The following is a 20,030-nucleotide window of genomic DNA, read 5'->3' on the forward strand; positions in this document are numbered from 1 at the left end:
TCCACAAAGCTTCCACAGCACAGACGAACCCGTTGAGGAAACAGACACTGGCAAAAACTGGATCACTAATGGCTGTCACGTATCGGCACGTTCCTGTGCTTGGTGTTCAGGACGATCTTGAAAACGAAACAAATGGAGAGGCTTTGTGCATTCCAAACGGCGAACACCCCACACGCTCTGCTAGCCAACCGGCTGTCGTACACATTCAATGCATGTGGTCCATCCCTAACTATCGATTCCGCAAGCTCTTCAGCATTGGTAGCTGTCTCAGTTGCAGCTTCTCACATGGAAATGGGACATTGTGATGCATGCCTTGTGGGCTCGTCCAGTTTGATGCTGGTACCGGAAGCGACCGTTGCACTGTGTGCAGCCGGCATGCTCGCGTTAGACTCTCGTTGCAGGCCATTTGACGCAGCGGCCAATGGCTATGGACGGGGTGAGGGTGCAGTCGTATTTCTTTTAGAGCGCCGAAGATACCCACCTGATGGTCGCCCTAGACTGAAGTCTCTTGCGACGATCCGGGGCCACGGAACGAACCACAATGGGCATAACGTCTCCGTGACGGCTCCTAGTGATGTTGCGCAAAAGAAGTTGGTTGACGGTGTGCTACGGGCCGCTAAAGTTGAACCACGACAAGTGGCGTATCTCGAGGCCCACGGAACAGGAACGAAACTGGGGGACACAATTGAATTTCGGGCAATAAAGTCGGTATTTTCCTCTTCACGTAGCATGGACAATCCCTTGCTCATTGGCTCTGGGAAGAGCAATGTAGGCCACCTAGAGGGTTGCGCAGGGGCGGTAGGTCTGCTCAAGGCTCTCTTAGTATTGTATTTTCGAGAAGTGCCTCCCACCCTTCATTTCAAAAAAGTCAGTCCCTTGATTGATGACGAAGGCTTCAACTACCGGATCCCGACTAAGAGAGTGACCCTCGAAAGTGACCGACCAATATTTGCCTCTGTGAGCTCCTTCGGACTGGGTGGCTGCAACGCGCATGTTATCATTGAATCCGTCCCAAAGGAGAGGGAAATGGACGCACGGTCCCTTTCTCAGCGACACGATTGGAATCACGCAAGGTTTCCTGTTTTCGAATCCAGTGACGACGGCAACTCATTTGGTGGGTTAGCTTTGCGTCACGATGTGGACCTTGGTAACAATACGTCTACGCATCCGCGCCGACGGAGTACCGCATCGTTGTTTGATAAGGGTACGTTCACTCCTGTGTCGGCAGGTCTCCGAAGATTTACCGCGTTTTCTTCAGGTTATGGAACTCCTCTTCTTCGAGCGCACCAGTACGGCACGACGGCGGAAACGAGGGAAGCCAGTGAAACTCCCGCAATAACGGAGACACAACCTGCGCGACGGGCTCTAGATGGCGATGGCGGAGTTTATGTGGAAAATGAATCAGTGACCGACAATCTCGAGCGTTCGTTCTCGTCAGAGAACGACAACGCAAGTGTACCAAGCACCGCACGTAGCGAACTAAGTGAACATGACCACGTATCAAGCTATGTAGGTGTCGGTGTGGATGAAGAGTTTCTGCAGAGCGTGGTGCTCCAGACACTTCGGCAAGTTCTTAAGGAAGCTGCCCCTATCCGTAGCGATGTTTCACTAAAAACACTTGGCATAGATTCATTGGCCGCCGTCGAGTTTCGCGACTCGCTTCAAGAGTCTCTGGGAATTAATCTGCCCGCATCTCTGGTCTTTGATTTCCCTACTATTGACGATGTATGTGGGTTCCTTACACAGAAACTTAACAGTGGACGCGGTGGTAACCGTCGAAATACACCAGGGATGCTGTTGCAACAAAACCAAAACACTGCCTCTGAGTCATGCGTGGCAGTTAGAGGAATGTCGTGTCGGTTTCCCGGAGCAGAAGGTGGCAAAATAGAGAGCTTCTGGGAAATGCTCCTGAGTTACTCGGATTGCATACAGGAAATACCAACGAGCCGTTTCGATACATCTACTATTTTTGATAAGGACTATGACGCTAGGGATAAGATCTACGTCAATTCAGCAGGTATTTTGCGTACTGCCGACATGTTTGACAACATGTTCTTTAAGATAAGCGAAGCAGAAGTTCGCCATATTGACCCCCGCCAGCGTATTCTCTTGGAAGTTGCCTATGACGCGCTTGTTGACTCTCAAGTGCTGGGTTGCAAAGGGTTGGCCGCCCTTGGCAATGAAACAGTCGGAGTTGTGGTCGGCTGCAGTGGAAACGATTGGAACACGTTTCTTCAGCATCATGATCTGTCCGCGTCAAGTTTTTCTGGTCCCGGTACTTCTCCTGCACTGCTCTCCAACAGAGTGTCTTACAGTCTAGCATTGAGGGGTCCAAGCCTCACTATAGACACAGCGTGTTCTTCTTCCTTAGTCGCCATGGATATTGCTCGGCAATTGCTGAATGCATCGCAATGCAATTTAGCTCTCGTCGGCGGAGTCCAACTGTTGTTAACGGCGGACACATTCACTCACTACTGCAGAGCAAGAATGTTGAGTCCTGATTGCCGTTGTAAAACGTTTGACGCATCAGCGAATGGCTACGTCCGCTCTGAAGGATGTGGAGTCGTTGTGCTGGAGAATATGCACGACAGGCAAGTCTCCAAGGATACGACCTACGCGTGGCTCCTGGGTACAGCGAACAACCATGTTGGAAGAAGCGCAAGCCTTACAGCGCCTAACGGCCCAGCTCAACAAGCCGTGATCCTAGCGGCCCTCCGGTCAGCGCAGTTGCCCTTAGACTCACAAATATGTATGATTGAAACGCATGGCACAGGGACTGCACTTGGTGATCCCATCGAGATCGGGGCTCTCCAAGCAGTGTATGGGCAGGGGACAAGTGCTGACACACCTCTTGTTCTGGGAGCTCTCAAGTCGCGCATTGGTCACACAGAAGGGGCTGCAGGAATTGCTGGCTTCATCAAGCTTATCTGTTCACTTAGACACAGGATAGCCCCGCCAAATCTGCACCTCAAGCAATTCAACCCCCACATCGACATCTCGACGGCAGATTCCTCAAGGCCATTCCTGCTACCTACGAAGCCGTACCCCCTAGATACTCTGATGGTTGGACAGAAGAACGATCCACTTCTTGGAGCCGTAAGTTCATTTGGGTTTGGAGGTTCCAATGCGCATGCAATCGTAGAGGTCCCTCCCATCCAAGGCCCCGCAGGTCCGGAAATAGCCGAAGCCGGACTCAGACGTGCGCAGGCGGCTGCTGACGAGCCACACCAGCCAATGGTATGGCTTTTCACAGGCCAGGGGTCTCAGTATGTGAACATGGCGAAGTCCATCTACGAGGCGGAGGATAGCTTCCGAGAGACAGTGGAAGAATGCTCCGCATACCTAGCAGCAGAGAATCTGATGCCAGAAGGAGGCCCGTCGAGCCTGGAGGAGATAATCTATCCGAGGCAGGACGAAGATGCTGAGGAGGCAGAGCGTCTGCTGATGCAAACCCAGTACTCGCAAGTGGCCATTTTCGTTGTTGAGTTGGCGCTCACTCGGGTTTTGAAAGAAAGAGGCCTGCGTCCAGCAGCCGTTTTGGGTCACAGCCTTGGCGAATACGCCGCTGCAGTCACAGCAGGAGTATTTTCGTGGCGCGATGCGCTCCGAGTTGTCGCCGCCAGAGCACGCATAATGTCTGAACAGGAGCCACAGGACGGTGTCATGGCCGCATGTCGGCTGTCGGCCGCTGAGGTCCAAGCGGCGTTAGATTCAGAACTGAAGGGCCTGACCTCTGTTGCTGTCGCTGCTGATAACGGCCCGCGAAGTGTTGTGGTGTCCGGTAGAAGGGCGGAAGTCGAACAAGTCCTATCATTCTTCAGTATGTCAGGAAAGGCTCGCTTCCTCAAGGTGTCGCACGCCTTCCACTCCCCGCTAATGGCAGGCGCTGTCGAGCCTGTCCGTCGCCTCTTTGAGGGCGTCGAGTTCTCGGAGCCGGCGATTCCGTTTTCATCCACAGTTCTTGGCCGCCTTACTGTCGGCGGCGAGTTGGGAAATGCGCTCTACTGGGCCGAGCAGATCACAAAACCTGTCCGCTTTCGCGAGTCCTTGTCCATCGTGGCTTCAGTGTTTCGTTCCCCTGCTGTGCAGTTTGTTGAGGTTGGTCCGTGTGCGGTTCTGGTCAATCTGGGCAAAAAATGGTGCATGCCCTCAGGTTGTGAGCAGCATCGGTGGTGCTTGGCAGTGGACCAATGCCGCCCACTGGCTGGCCAGAGCAGTGTCTCCTGGCAAAGCGTCGGTGCTGCTGAGACAGGCTCAAAAACCGCAAGGCACACCTGGAATCACAGGTAGGTGCTTAAACTTCGTCGAGAGCAACGGAACTCTTTGAAGTGGAAGCCGTTTGGTGGGCACTCCGCAAGCTACTATCCCTGTTATTCCGGCGGGACATAAATGCGTTGGGATGAATTCCTACGTAAATGCATGCATCCATGCACGAACTCGTCTGCGTGTGTACACTTTGCGGTCTTTTTTTCCAGGCGCTTCCCGTGGAATCCAACTCCTCATCCTTTACTCGGTTTTCGAGAAGCCACCAAGCAAGAACATGTTGACGAGCACCTCTATCAGAAAGCGGTGCCGCCTGCTCTCGCCGAAGTATTCGGTGATGACGGTAGCCTGCGGATTTCGACTCTGCCAGCGGCTGCCATCCTTGATGCATTGATCGCCGCCGCCAAACTGGTTTCTCAAAGCGGCGCGTTAGGCGATGACGCCTCAAACGTCTCAGTCCAGCTGAAGAATTACCGAACATATCGAGATATGATACTTCCACTACCCCAAGATTCTGACAACGCTGACGTTTGTTTGACCTTGTGCTTTCGGATAACGAACGAACACAGCCAGCAGGTGATAGCGGGCTTCGGACATTATGCTCCGATTCCTGCTTTGATAGGGAGTCCCGAGGAAAACTGGCTTCCAATAACGGAGGCAACGGTTATGCCAGATTCAAAAGCTAGAAGCGACCAATGCCTGCCTTTGCATGTCCTGCAACAGCGTTTTTCGAAAGCCGAAGAAATGGCCCAGCCGGAAGAGAATAATGCACGACACACCGCTGAAGATTGGGAATTTCAGTCGAGATATAAATCGATACGAACTGTCCATAGAAGAGACAATGAGGCGCTTGTCCACCTTTCACGAACCAGGACCGTGGCAGAGGAAGGCTTCACTGTTTGTCCCGTCATCCTCACAGAGATGCTGTTTGTAGCGGGAACTATTGCAAAAGGGCAAGCGCCGTTCGAACGAGATTTAGAGTATGCTGTGAGTGGAGCTGAAATTGTTACCAGCTTTGGCATCTCTGAGGATGCGTCTGACAGTTTCTGGGGACATGTTCATGTCCTTCCAGTCAAGCCAGGCGACGCGAGGAGCCGATTCGCCAATGTGACGCTGTACACTGAAAAGGGGCAAGCCAGTATGCAACTGCAGTCAGTGCAGCTACATCCTACTGGACGAGTATCTGTGCAACGTGAGATTGACATGCAGAAGTCTTTTCTTCGGGCCTGTTACCAACGGATAGATGCTGTTCTTGACCCCGTGAACCAGGCCCGCCCAACATGTGTTAGTAGCCGCCAATCTCTGACTCCCCAGACGAGCTATCCACACGACAAGCTTATTGCTCTCGTCACAGAAGCCTGTCGGCGTGTGATCGGTACTGACGATGAGCCGGATTTCCATACGCCGCTACAAGAGCTCGGCCTCGACTCTCTAGGAGCCGTCGCCTTTCGTGATGCCCTTGAAGACACATTTCGCCTTAAACTTCCGGCCACCATTTTGTTCGACCACCCAGACCTGGACACTCTCAGTCAGTTTATTGCAAGGAAACTTGAAGACAGTGTCGAGGAAGCTGGCGTCAGTGGCATTTCAGTCCCAAACCACTGCGACTACCGGGACGGCGATGTGGCAGTGATTGGGATGGCTTGCCGCCTCCCAGGATCATCAAACTCTGTGTCCGAGTTTTGGGAGGCGCTTCGGACTTCAGTCGACTGCGTGGCCGAGATTCCTCCAACCAGGTTTGACATCGAGGAGTTCTTCGATTCGGACCAGAGTGCAAAGGGGAAAATGTACGTCCGGGAAGGTGGTTTCGTTGACGGAGCGACATTGTTCGATAACCGGTTTTTCGGTATCCCAGCAGCGGAAGCCCACGAAATGGACCCGAGACAGAGGTTATCTATGGAAGTGGCCGCTGAAGCTTTCTGGGATGCCGGTATTGGACAAACTGATTCGGCTAGCCGTGACACCCTTGTCGCCGTTGGCAAAACGAATACAGATGCTGTGCGAATGGGCTATGGCCAGCTTTCTCCTTTCAGTTGCAGCGGTGCAAACAACTCTATTCTCTCAAACAGGATTTCGTATTTCTTTGGACTGAAAGGACCGAGCATGACAATTGACGCTGCATGCGCTTCTTCCTTGATCGCAATAGTTGCGGGTTTCAATGAACTCACCAGAGGAGCATGCAAAACAGCGCTGGTTATGGGAGTGAATCTGCTTTTGTCTCCCGAGTGCTATATCGAGATATGCAAGGCAACAATGCTCAGTCCAGACTGCAGGTGTAAGACGTTTGACGCAAAAGCGAACGGGTACGTAAGGAGCGAAGGGTGCTGCGGCATACTTTTGAAGAAGATGCCCAGAGACGCTACCACATCAGAAACACACGACGTATACGCATGGCTCCGGAGTGCGACCACCAACCATGTTGGTCGAAGCGCTAGTCTGACGGCTCCCAACGGACCCGCGCAAACCACACTCATCCAAGATGCCATCCGATCCGCCCGACTGCAGCGAGTATCAGACATTGCCGTGCTGGAGACACACGGGACGGGAACGTCTCTCGGGGACCCCATCGAGATCGGGGCTCTCCAAGCAGTGTATGGGCAGGGGACAAGTGCTGACACACCTCTTGTTCTGGGAGCTCTCAAGTCGCGCATTGGTCACACAGAAGGGGCTGCAGGAATTGCTGGCTTCATCAAGCTTATCTGTTCACTTAGACACAGGATAGCCCCGCCAAATCTGCACCTCAAGCAATTCAACCCCCACATCGACATCTCGACGGCAGATTCCTCAAGGCCATTCCTGCTACCTACGAAGCCGTACCCCCTAGATACTCTGATGGTTGGACAGAAGAACGATCCACTTCTTGGAGCCGTAAGTTCATTTGGGTTTGGAGGTTCCAATGCGCATGCAATCGTAGAGGTCCCTCCCATCCAAGGCCCCGCAGGTCCGGAAATAGCCGAAGCCGGACTCAGACGTGCGCAGGCGGCTGCTGACGAGCCACACCAGCCAATGGTATGGCTTTTCACAGGCCAGGGGTCTCAGTATGTGAACATGGCGAAGTCCATCTACGAGGCGGAGGATAGCTTCCGAGAGACAGTGGAAGAATGCTCCGCATACCTAGCAGCAGAGAATCTGATGCCAGAAGGAGGCCCGTCGAGCCTGGAGGAGATAATCTATCCGAGGCAGGACGAAGATGCTGAGGAGGCAGAGCGTCTGCTGATGCAAACCCAGTACTCGCAAGTGGCCATTTTCGTTGTTGAGTTGGCGCTCACTCGGGTTTTGAAAGAAAGAGGCCTGCGTCCAGCAGCCGTTTTGGGTCACAGCCTTGGCGAATACGCCGCTGCAGTCATAGCAGGAGTATTTTCGTGGCGCGATGCGCTCCGAGTTGTCGCCGCCAGAGCACGCATAATGTCTGAACAGGAGCCACAGGACGGTGTCATGGCCGCATGTCGGCTGTCGGCCGCTGAGGTCCAAGCGGCGTTAGATTCAGAACTGAAGGGCCTGACCTCTGTTGCTGTCGCTGCTGATAACGGCCCGCGAAGTGTTGTGGTGTCCGGTAGAAGGGCGGAAGTCGAACAAGTCCTATCATTCTTCAGTATGTCAGGAAAGGCTCGCTTCCTCAAGGTGTCGCACGCCTTCCACTCCCCGCTAATGGCAGGCGCTGTCGAGCCTGTCCGTCGCCTCTTTGAGGGCGTCGAGTTCTCGGAGCCGGCGATTCCGTTTTCATCCACAGTTCTTGGCCGCCGTACTGTCGGCGGCGAGTTGGGAAACGCGCTCTACTGGGCCGAGCAGATCACAAAACCTGTGCGTTTCCGAGAGGCGACACAGGCTGTGACGTCTGGAGACTTGTCCCATATTCGAGCATATGTTGAGGTTGGTCCAAGCCGCGTGCTCTCTGCCATGGGACGAGACTGCGTTTCGTTGGAAGGGGCCAAAGCACAAGAATGGATATGTATTGTGGATCCGAGGTCTGCTGCGAATCCAGTGGAGGTCGTTGCAGCGCTGAAGGGAAGGTTTGTGGAGCATCGGCCCAAGGACGAGTCAGCACGGCACGTGTGGAATCACAGGTGAGCAGCAAGACACACCAGAGCAGAAGCCTGTCTGCAGATGAGAGCGGGCTCTCGCAAGTGTCCCAAGCCATGTAGTACCGTTGAGGAAAGACCCCTCGAGTTATGTAAAATGTTATTTTTCTTTTCCTTGCGGTGCAGCGCCTTCCCGTGGACAGTCCCCAGACACCCTCTAATAGGCAAGGAGACGTTGACCGCTTCCACAACGGGAGGCGAAGAAGTGAGCAGATACAGTAGTAGGGTCCGGTTCGATGTTCTTGATGCGCTGAGAGACCATGTGATCCTTGGAGCACCGCTGATGCCGGGAGCTGCCTTCATTGATGCACTCCTGGCAGCAGGGCGGTTCGAGGATACGAGAACCCGCACACGACTCAATTCGTCTGCAGTGATAAACCTTAGCGAAGTCAACATTTTCAGTCCCCTTCTCCTGCCCGAGTCCCAGCCTGGTGGCGTAGGGTCCGGGGAGGAAGGCTTCCATGCGAGCTCGCTGGAACTGTTAGTGGAGATGAAGCCGGAAGGTGGAGACCGTCTAGCAGTAGTAAAGAGCAGACGGGTCGGAGAAACTCTCGCCGATGCCAGCGACGAGTACGAACAGTCCCACTGCCGAGGTAGATTGACGGTGTCCGCCGAGAATCCGCAACTCCCAGAGAGTGCTGGAGGTAAACTAACAGATCTGCAGCGACGCTTTTACAGCGAAACCGCCGTTGACGTCTCTCAGCTTTACAAGACATTCGCGGAGCTAGGCTGGCAATATGGGAAATTGTTCCGGCCCATTGCTCAGCTCTTTAAGACGGACACCGAAGCTCTCGCAGAACTGCGTCTACCGAGGGCCTTGCTGCCCTGCGAGGAGGGTTTTGTCATTCATCCTGCCATCCTGGATGGCCTGTTCCAGGTTGCTGGTTCTCTTTTGTTGACTGCCGACGAAGCGCCCGCGGGTTCAGTTTACGTCCCAGTGGGTGTTGACCAGCTTGCGTTCATTCCCTCGCCATCCGCACGGGATGTCGTATGGGGCCGGGTAACGTTTGCGGAAGCAGATGAAGAAGCGAAACGCAGGCACGAGAGAGTGGTGAACTGCACACTTTATGATGAGGAAGGCCGCGTCATGTTGTTTGTGACCGCGTTGCGATCGAGGCTTCTCCGCACCGAAGTGCTCCTTTCTGGAACGGGCATGGGCACCGAGTCAAACAAGCTATGGAGCGTAGAATGGAGAACCAGTGACGAGCCTGTGACAACTCAGGATGCAGCGCCAGTTGACCATTCTCCAAACTGGCTCATTACAGGAGTACATCCATCTTTGAAAGCCCATCTGCAAGAGTTTTTCTTAGGAACGATGCCACGCGCAAAGGTAGTCTATTGTGAGCCTCTGGTAGTTGCCACGGACGTTCAAAGCCTTCTTCAGCAGGAGGCCTGGACCGGCATCATCCACCTAGGGGGGGTCACGAAAGGATTTTCCGAGCTGGAATGCCTCTCTGATGTTCTGGTCTTGCTCCAAGCAGTCATAGGCTGGCAAGCCACAGATGGCGCTCCACGTACACTGCCTGCAATGTTCTTGGTCACGCGTGGAGCATGCTGGGAGGAGACAGCAAAAGACTGCTCTCCTCGTGCTCCGACCCCTGTCCACACTGGGATGCGGGGCCTCTTCCGAACGGCAAAGGCGGAACTTGAGGCACTGTGGAATCGCTTTGTGCCGTTGCACTACATTGATGTCGAACCGTCCTCAGACGCATTGACAGTTACTACTGACGAGTTACGTCAGGTCTTCTCTGTTATTCAGCACCTTGGCACGAAGGCCCAGTCGATCCAGGACCAGCTTGCGAAAGAACCGTCGAACACAATCTTCTATGAAAGCGAAACGCTCTTGCGAGGCGGCGAACTGTTCCTCCCGCGTCTGGTTCCGTCTTCAACTGAGCAATGCGGAGAAGGCAATGCGTTGGCCGAGTCGCTGGCGGGTACTGTCGTTATCACTGGTGGGTTGGGAGGAATCGGACTCGTTGTTGCCAAGTGGCTGTCAGATCAAGGAGCACGGGCAATCGTCTTGGTGTCACGGGCCGGAACTCCCAGTGCGGCGGTGCAGCAGAGTGAAGATTGGCAGTCGCTCCAGAGTCGGCAACACAAGACTCACATTGTCACAGCAAGATGCGACGTGGGAGACCTGGAACAGGTGAAGCTGCTTTTCCGAAATCTGAGGGACGGGCATTACGTCTGTCGCACCACGGGACGAGTAGTGGAACTCCCTCCTGTTCGCGGCATCTTTCACGCAGCTGGTGTGTTGAAGGATTGCCCCATTCTAAAGCAGGATAGTGATACGCTGGCGTCCGTATTTAGGCCGAAGTCTCAAGGAGCGTGGAACATACACTATGCACTCGAAGAGCTGCAGATGAACGAAGACGTTAAAGTGTTTCTGATGTTCTCCTCTATTGCTAGTCTCGTCGGAAATCCCAGTCAAGCCAACTACGCAGCGGCTAACTCGAGCCTCGACGCACTCATTTCGCACCGCCGCAGCAGGGGTTTAGCCGGACACAGCATACAGTGGGGTCCATGGATTGAACAGGGGATGGCAGCAGGTCTCGGCGACCGCTTGGAGCGTGCGGGATTCCGGGGCATATCGAACAGAGTAGGCGTTGAAGTCGTTGGGGCTGTGGTATCTCAAGGAAACACTGGCGACGCCGTGGTCGCGTGTCAGCAGTTTATCTGGCCACGATTTGCGATGCGTTATCGCGGGTGTGTTCCTGCTATCTTCGAGGAGCAGACCAGGTCGGTCACCCTGCGGAGGAGGGACGAAAGAGGCAGCAAGCAAACAACTGGACCGGAGGCGCGCCAGGGTGGTACCTTCGCCAGCATGGCGCCAGACGAGCTGAAGGCGTTTGTCCAAGCAACTGTGTCTGGTGCCGCCAAGCAAGTTTTGGGAAGTGCGGACGAGCCGCCGACAGATGCGCCGCTGCAAGATATGGGAATTGATTCGCTTGGTGCAGTAGAATTCCGTAACAATCTCCAAGATTCTTTGGGTGTGAAGCTGCCGGCAACCATCCTTTTTGATCACCCAACAATAGAGGCGCTTGCAACGTTCCTGGGCTCGCTTCTTCATTCCGAGGAAGGTCGCGAGACCAGAAGCGTGAATAGTGCAAAGATGCTGTCACCTCTGTTAGACGAAAAGGACAGTGTCAGCATCGCGGTGGTGGGCATGGCTTGCAGGCTTCCCGGTTCTGTCAATGACCTGGAGTCCTTCGGGGAAATGCTACTCACGTTCAAGGATTGCATTCAAGAAATTCCTCCATCACGTTTCAGTATAGATGAAGTCTACGATCCCGATCCAGATGCCAAAGGCAAGATCTACGTCCGAGAGGGAGGCTTCATTGACGGCGCGGAACTCTTTGACAACAGATTCTTTGGCATCTCCGATGCCGAAGCCAGAGAAATGGACCCGCGACAGCGAATTTCTCTGGAGGTTTCTTATGAAGCATTTGTTGATGCTGGATATTCTCGGGAGGAGTTGCTAGGTTCGCCCGTTGGGGTTTTCGTCGGAGCGATGAACCACGATAAGCTGTACGATGACTTGCGTCAGCTTACCAGCTACAGTGGCACATCGACCGCCCTAGCCATTCTCTCAAATCGCCTCTCGTACACGTTCGGTCTAACGGGACCGAGCGTAACCATAGATACTGCGTGCTCGTCTTCGCTTGTAGCTGCGGAGTATGCGGCGCTAGGCATTGCGGGCGGAAAGTTCGACCGAGCAGTTGTTCATGGCATCAACGTGATTCCGAAGGTAGAAGGATACATTCTGTGCTGCCGGGCACGAATGCTAAGCGCTTCCGGGCGCTGTCGCACATTCGACGCAACGGCTGACGGGTACGCCAGAGCTGAGGCTTCAGCCTGCATAGTAATCGAGCACGAAGAGAAGACCTCAGGACGCACACACGCACGACTTCTCGCAGTGGCAACAAACCATGTTGGGCGCAGCGCTAGCATTACATCCCCTAACGGGCCTGCACAACAGGCAGTCATCCGCGCAGCCCTCCGCAGCGCAAATGTTAAATCGCCTCGATCCGTTGCGGTAGTGGAGACACACGGGACGGGAACGTCTCTCGGGGACCCCATCGAGATCGGGGCTCTCCAAGCAGTGTATGGGCAGGGGACAAGTGCTGACACACCTCTTGTTCTGGGAGCTCTCAAGTCGCGCATTGGTCACACAGAAGGGGCTGCAGGAATTGCTGGCTTCATCAAGCTTATCTGTTCACTTAGACACAGGATAGCCCCGCCAAATCTGCACCTCAAGCAATTCAACCCCCACATCGACATCTCGACGGCAGATTCCTCAAGGCCATTCCTGCTACCTACGAAGCCGTACCCCCTAGATACTCTGATGGTTGGACAGAAGAACGATCCACTTCTTGGAGCCGTAAGTTCATTTGGGTTTGGAGGTTCCAATGCGCATGCAATCGTAGAGGTCCCTCCCATCCAAGGCCCCGCAGGTCCGGAAATAGCCGAAGCCGGACTCAGACGTGCGCAGGCGGCTGCTGACGAGCCACACCAGCCAATGGTATGGCTTTTCACAGGCCAGGGGTCTCAGTATGTGAACATGGCGAAGGCCCTCTACGAGGCGGAGGATAGCTTCCGAGAGACAGTGGAAGAATGCTCCGCATACCTAGCAGCAGAGAATCTGATGCCAGAAGGAGGCCCGTCGAGCCTGGAGGAGATAATCTATCCGAGGCAGGACGAAGATGCTGAGGAGGCAGAGCGTCTGCTGATGCAAACCCAGTACTCGCAAGTGGCCATTTTCGTTGTTGAGTTGGCGCTCACTCGGGTTTTGAAAGAAAGAGGCCTGCGTCCAGCAGCCGTTTTGGGTCACAGCCTTGGCGAATACGCCGCTGCAGTCACAGCAGGAGTATTTTCGTGGCGCGATGCGCTCCGAGTTGTCGCCGCCAGAGCACGCATAATGTCTGAACAGGAGCCACAGGACGGTGTCATGGCCGCATGTCGGCTGTCGGCCGCTGAGGTCCAAGCGGCGTTAGATTCAGAACTGAAGGGCCTGACCTCTGTTGCTGTCGCTGCTGATAACGGCCCGCGAAGTGTTGTGGTGTCCGGTAGAAGGGCGGAAGTCGAACAAGTCCTATCATTCTTCAGTATGTCAGGAAAGGCTCGCTTCCTCAAGGTGTCGCACGCCTTCCACTCCCCGCTAATGGCAGGCGCTGTCGAGCCTGTCCGTCGCCTCTTTGAGGGCGTCGAGTTCTCGGAGCCGGCGATTCCGTTTTCATCCACAGTTCTTGGCCGCCTTACTGTCGGCGGCGAGTTGGGAAACGCGCTCTACTGGGCCGAGCAGATCACAAAACCTGTGCGTTTCCGAGAGGCGACACAGGCTGTGACGTCTGGAGACTTGTCCCATATTCGAGCATATGTTGAGGTTGGTCCAAGCCGCGTGCTCTCTGCCATGGGACGAGACTGCGTTTCGTTGGAAGGGGCCAAAGCACAAGAATGGATATGTATTGTGGATCCGAGGTCTGCTGCGAATCCAGTGGAGGTCGTTGCAGCGCTGAAGGGAAGGTTTGTGGAGCATCGGCCCAAGGACGAGTCAGCACGGCACGTGTGGAATCACAGGTGAGCAGCAAGACACACCAGAGCAGAAGCCTGTCTGCAGATGAGAGCGGGCTCTCGCAAGTGTCCCAAGCCATGTAGTACCGTTGAGGAAAGACCCCTCGAGTTATGTAAAATGTTATTTTTCTTTTCCTTGCGGTGCAGCGCCTTCCCGTGGACAGTCCCCAGACACCCTCTAATAGGCAAGGAGGCGTTGACCGCTTCCACAACGGGGGGCGAAGAAGTGAGCAGATACAGTAGTAGGGTCCGGTTCGATGTTCTTGATGCGCTGAGAGACCATGTGATCCTTGGAGCACCGCTGATGCCGGGAGCTGCCTTCATTGATGCACTCCTGGCAGCAGGGCGGTTCGAGGATACGAGAACCCGCGCACGACTCAATTCGTCTGCAGTGATAAACCTTAGCGAAGTCAACATTTTCAGTCCCCTTCTCCTGCCCGAGTCCCAGCCTGGTGGCGTAGGGTCCGGGGAGGAAGGCTTCCATGCGAGCTCGCTGGAACTGTTAGTGGAGATGAAGCCGGAAGGTGGAGACCGTCTAGCAGTAGTAAAGAGCAGACGGGTCGGAGAAACTCTCGCCGATGCCAGCGACGAGTACGAACAGTCCCACTGCCGAGGTAGATTGACGGTATCCGCCGGGAATCCGCAACTCCCAGAGAGTGCTGGAGGTAAACTAACAGATCTGCAGCGACGCTTTTACAGCGAAACCGCCGTTGACGTCTCTCAGCTTTACAAGACATTCGCGGAGCTAGGCTGGCAATATGGGAAATTGTTCCGGCCCATTGCTCAGCTCTTTATGACGGACACCGAAGCTCTCGCAGAACTGCGTCTACCGAGGGCCTTGCTGCCCTGCGAGGAGGGTTTTGTCATTCATCCTGCCATCCTGGATGGCCTGTTCCAGGTTGCTGGTTCTCTTTTGTTGACTGCCGACGAAGCGCCCGCGGGTTCAGTTTACGTCCCAGTGGGTGTTGACCAGCTTGCGTTCATTCCCTCGCCATCCGCACGGGATGTCGTATGGGGCCGGGTAACGTTTGCGGAAGCAGATGAAGAAGCGAAACGCAGGCACGAGAGAGTGGTGAACTGCACACTTTATGATGAGGAAGGCCGCGTCATGTTGTTTGTGACCGCGTTGCGATCGAGGCTTCTCCGCACCGAAGTGCTCCTTTCTGGAACGGGCATGGGCACCGAGTCAAACAAGCTATGGAGCGTAGAATGGAGAACCAGTGACGAGCCTGTGACAACTCAGGATGCAGCGCCAGTTGACCATTCTCCAAACTGGCTCATTACAGGAGTACATCCATCTTTGAAAGCCCATCTGCAAGAGTTTTTCTTAAGAACGATGCCACGCGCAAAGGTAGTCTATTGTGAGCCTCTGGTAGTTGCCACGGACGTTCAAAGCCTTCTTCAGCAGGAGGCCTGGACCGGCATCATCCACCTAGGGGGGGTCACGAAAGGATTTTCCGAGCTGGAATGCCTCTCTGATGTTCTGGCCTTGCTCCAAGCAGTCATAGGCTGGCAAGCCACAGATGGCGCTCCACGTACACTGCCTGCAATGTTCTTGGTCACGCGTGGAGCATGCTGGGAGGAGACAGCAAAAGACTGCTCTCCTCGTGCTCCGACCCCTGTCCACACTGGGATGCGGGGCCTCTTCCGAACGGCAAAGGCGGAACTTGAGGCACTGTGGAATCGCTTTGTGCCGTTGCACTACATTGATGTCGAACCGTCCTCAGACGCATTGACAGTTACTACTGACGAGTTACGTCAGGTCTTCTCTGTTATTCAGCACCTTGGCACGAAGGCCCAGTCGATCCAGGACCAGCTTGCGAAAGAACCGTCGAACACAATCTTCTATGAAAGCGAAACGCTCTTGCGAGGCGGCGAACTGTTCCTCCCGCGTCTGGTTCCGTCTTCAACTGAGCAATGCGGAGAAGGCAATGCGTTGGCCGAGTCGCTGGCGGGTACTGTCGTTATCACTGGTGGGTTGGGAGGAATCGGACTCGTTGTTGCCAAGTGGCTGTCAGATCAAGGAGCACGGGCAATCGTCTTGGTGTCACGGGCCGGAACTCCCAGTGCGGCGGTGCAGCAGAGTGAAGATTGGCAGTCGCTCCAGAGTCGGCAACACAAGACTCACATTGTCACAGCAAGATGCGACGTGGGAGACCTGGAACAGGTGAAGCTGCTTTTCCGAAATCTGAGGGACGGGCATTACGTCTGTCGCACCACGGGACGAGTAGTGGAACTCCCTCCTGTTCGCGGCATCTTTCACGCAGCTGGTGTGTTGAAGGATTGCCCCATTCTAAAGCAGGATAGTGATACGCTGGCGTCCGTATTTAGGCCGAAGTCTCAAGGAGCGTGGAACATACACTATGCACTCGAAGAGCTGCAGATGAACGAAGACGTTAAAGTGTTTCTGATGTTCTCCTCTATTGCTAGTCTCGTCGGAAATCCCGGTCAAGCCAACTACGCAGCGGCTAACTCGAGCCTCGACGCACTCATTTCGCACCGCCGCAGCAGGGGTTTAGCCGGACACAGCATACAGTGGGGTCCATGGATTGAACAGGGGATGGCAGCAGGTCTCGGCGACCGCTTGGAGCGTGCGGGATTCCGGGGCATATCGAACAGAGTAGGCGTTGAAGTCGTTGGGGCTGTGGTATCTCAAGGAAACACTGGCGACGCCGTGGTCGCGTGTCAGCAGTTTATCTGGCCACGATTTGCGATGCGTTATCGCGGGTGTGTTCCTGCTATCTTCGAGGAGCAGATCAGGTCGGTCACCCTGCGGAGGAGGGACGAAAGAGGCAGCAAGCAAACAACTGGACCGGAGGCGCGCCAGGGTGGTACCTTCGCCAGCATGGCGCCAGACGAGCTGAAGGCGTTTGTCCAAGCAACTGTGTCTGGTGCCGCCAAGCAAGTTTTGGGAAGTGCGGATGAGCTGCCGACAGATGCGCCGCTGCAGTCCCTGGGAATAGATTCTTTAGGAGCAGTTGAATTCCGTAACGCGGTACAGGACGTATTCAACATACGTTTATCAGCGACGCTTCTCTTCGATTATCCGTCGATTCAGGCGGTTTCGGACCACCTTCTGAATGTGATTGGAGCAAATTCAGGCATCGACAATTCTCCCAGTCCCGTTGGGCATCTCTCCTCCACTGCAATACTGCAGGAGGGCGGCTTCAACATCGCCGTGGTAGGCATCGCTTGCAGGCTTCCTGGTTCTGTCAGTGACCTGGCGGCCTTCGGGGAAATGCTACTCACGTTCAAGGATTGCATTCAAGAAATTCCTCCATCGCGTTTCAGTATAGATGAAGTCTACGATCCCGATCCAGATGCCAAAGGCAAGATCTACGTCCGAGAGGGAGGCTTCATTGACGGCGCGGAACTCTTTGACAACAGATTCTTTGGCATCTCCGATGCCGAAGCCCAGGAAATGGACCCACGGCAGCGAATTTCTCTGGAGGTTTCTTATGAAGCATTTGTTGATGCTGGATATTCTCGGGAGGAGTTGCTAGGTTCGCCCGTTGGGGTTTTCGTCGGAGCTATGAATCACGACAAGCTCCATAACTCTATGTTGTATGCAAACAGTCTAACAGCCACAGGTGCTGCTGTTTCTATTCTTGCGAACAGGTTGTCGTACACGTATGGCCTCACCTCGTCAAGCTTAACTGTCGATACCGCCTGTTCGTCGTCGCTTGTGGCCACTGATATCGCCAACAAGGATCTCGTACTGGGCGTGTGCGAGCGTGCCCTCGTTGTGGGCACAAACGTTATAAGCACACCACAGCACTTCTTGGATACATCACGTTCGAGAATGCTCAGTCGCGACTGTCGCTGCAAGACATTCGACGCCTCCGCAAACGGGTACGTACGCGCGGAGGGATGTTGCGCTCTTATTCTACAACGCGTCAGCGGGCTGCCACACCCCAGACCCATTTACGCCTTCCTCGCCGGCACGGCCAGCAACCATGTCGGAAGGAGCGCCAGCCTCACCGCACCCAACGGGCCTGCGCAACAGGCAGTCGTCCGCGCAGCCCTCCGCAGCGCAAATGTTAAATCGCCTCGATCCGTTGCAGTAGTGGAGACACACGGGACGGGAACGTCTCTCGGGGACCCCATCGAGATCGGGGCTCTCCAAGCAGTGTATGGGCAGGGGACAAGTGCTGACACACCTCTTGTTCTGGGAGCTCTCAAGTCGCGCATTGGTCACACAGAAGGGGCTGCAGGAATTGCTGGCTTCATCAAGCTTATCTGTTCACTTAGACACAGGATAGCCCCGCCAAATCTGCACCTCAAGCAATTCAACCCCCACATCGACATCTCGACGGCAGATTCCTCAAGGCCATTCCTGCTACCTACGAAGCCGTACCCCCTAGATACTCTGATGGTTGGACAGAAGAACGATCCACTTCTTGGAGCCGTAAGTTCATTTGGGTTTGGAGGTTCCAATGCGCATGCAATCGTAGAGGTCCCTCCCATCCAAGGCCCCGCAGGTCCGGAAATAGCCGAAGCCGGACTCAGACGTGCGCAGGCGGCTGCTGACGAGCCACACCAGCCAATGGTATGGCTTTTCACAGGCCAGGGGTCTCAGTATGTGAACATGGCGAAGGCCCTCTACGAGGCGGAGGATAGCTTCCGAGAGACAGTGGAAGAATGCTCCGCATACCTAGCAGCAGAGAATCTGATGCCAGAAGGAGGCCCGTCGAGCCTGGAGGAGATAATCTATCCGAGGCAGGACGAAGATGCTGAGGAGGCAGAGCGTCTGCTGATGCAAACCCAGTACTCGCAAGTGGCCATTTTCGTTGTTGAGTTGGCGCTCACTCGGGTTTTGAAAGAAAGAGGCCTGCGTCCAGCAGCCGTTTTGGGTCACAGCCTTGGCGAATACGCCGCTGCAGTCACAGCAGGAGTATTTTCGTGGCGCGATGCGCTCCGAGTTGTCGCCGCCAGAGCACGCATAATGTCTGAACAGGAGCCACAGGACGGTGTCATGGCCGCATGTCGGCTGTCGGCCGCTGAGGTCCAAGCGGCGTTAGATTCAGAACTGAAGGGCCTGACCTCTGTTGCTGTCGCTGCTGATAACGGCCCGCGAAGTGTTGTGGTGTCCGGTAGAAGGGCGGAAGTCGAACAAGTCCTATCATTCTTCAGTATGTCAGGAAAGGCTCGCTTCCTCAAGGTGTCGCACGCCTTCCACTCCCCGCTAATGGCAGGCGCTGTCGAGCCTGTCCGTCGCCTCTTTGAGGGCGTCGAGTTCTCGGAGCCGGCGATTCCGTTTTCATCCACAGTTCTTGGCCGCCGTACTGTCGGCGGCGAGTTGGGAAACGCGCTCTACTGGGCCGAGCAGATCACAAAACCTGTGCGTTTCCGAGAGGCGACACAGGCTGTGACGTCTGGAGACTTGTCCCATATTCGAGCATATGTTGAGGTTGGTCCAAGCCGCGTGCTCTCTGCCATGGGACGAGACTGCGTTTCGTTGGAAGGGGCCAAAGCACAAGAATGGATATGTATTGTGGATCCGAGGTCTGCTGCGAATCCAGTGGAGGTCGTTGCAGCGCTGAAGGGAAGGTTTGTGGAGCATCGGCCCAAGGACGAGTCAGCACGGCACGTGTGGAATCACAGGTGAGCAGCAAGACACACCAGAGCAGAAGCCTGTCTGCAGATGAGAGCGGGCTCTCGCAAGTGTCCCAAGCCATGTAGTACCGTTGAGGAAAGACCCCTCGAGTTATGTAAAATGTTATTTTTCTTTTCCTTGCGGTGCAGCGCCTTCCCGTGGACAGTCCCCAGACACCCTCTAATAGGCAAGGAGGCGTTGACCGCTTCCACAACGGGGGGCGAAGAAGTGAGCAGATACAGTAGTAGGGTCCGGTTCGATGTTCTTGATGCGCTGAGAGACCATGTGATCCTTGGAGCACCGCTGATGCCCCGAGCAACCATCATTGACGCACTCATGTCTGCAGTTGAATTCGTGCAGATCTGCTCTACGAGACATAACCCTCAATCAATGTGCTCGCAAACATCATTTTAGAAGCCATCATCTTCAGTCTCACTCTCCATTTCGACGCATAGACATGGTGGACGTAGGCTACAGGGATAACGCTTCAACACGTGACTTTGCTGTACATGATTGTAGCG

At 54.8% G+C, this 20,030-nt stretch overlaps 1 protein-coding gene across 1 annotated transcript in view; it reads left to right on the forward strand.

The window, feature by feature from the left end:
- NCLIV_020690 (Soraphen polyketide synthase A, related) overlaps positions 1 to 20,030 on the forward strand; it is a gene marked incomplete at both ends in the record, with an annotated part of 31,349 nt that overhangs the window by 1,241 nt on the left and 10,078 nt on the right. Inside the window, 4 exons of the mRNA XM_003882265.1 lie at positions 330 to 4,286; positions 4,476 to 8,327; positions 11,082 to 13,919; positions 16,674 to 19,516. Of these exons, the coding sequence (XP_003882314.1) occupies positions 330 to 4,286; positions 4,476 to 8,327; positions 11,082 to 13,919; positions 16,674 to 19,516 (13,490 nt within the window). The remainder of the gene's footprint in view (positions 1 to 329; positions 4,287 to 4,475; positions 8,328 to 11,081; positions 13,920 to 16,673; positions 19,517 to 20,030) is intronic.

This window comes from Neospora caninum, chromosome VIIa (assembly GCF_000208865.1).
Source record: "Neospora caninum Liverpool complete genome, chromosome VIIa".
NCBI lineage: Eukaryota > Apicomplexa > Conoidasida > Eucoccidiorida > Sarcocystidae > Neospora > Neospora caninum.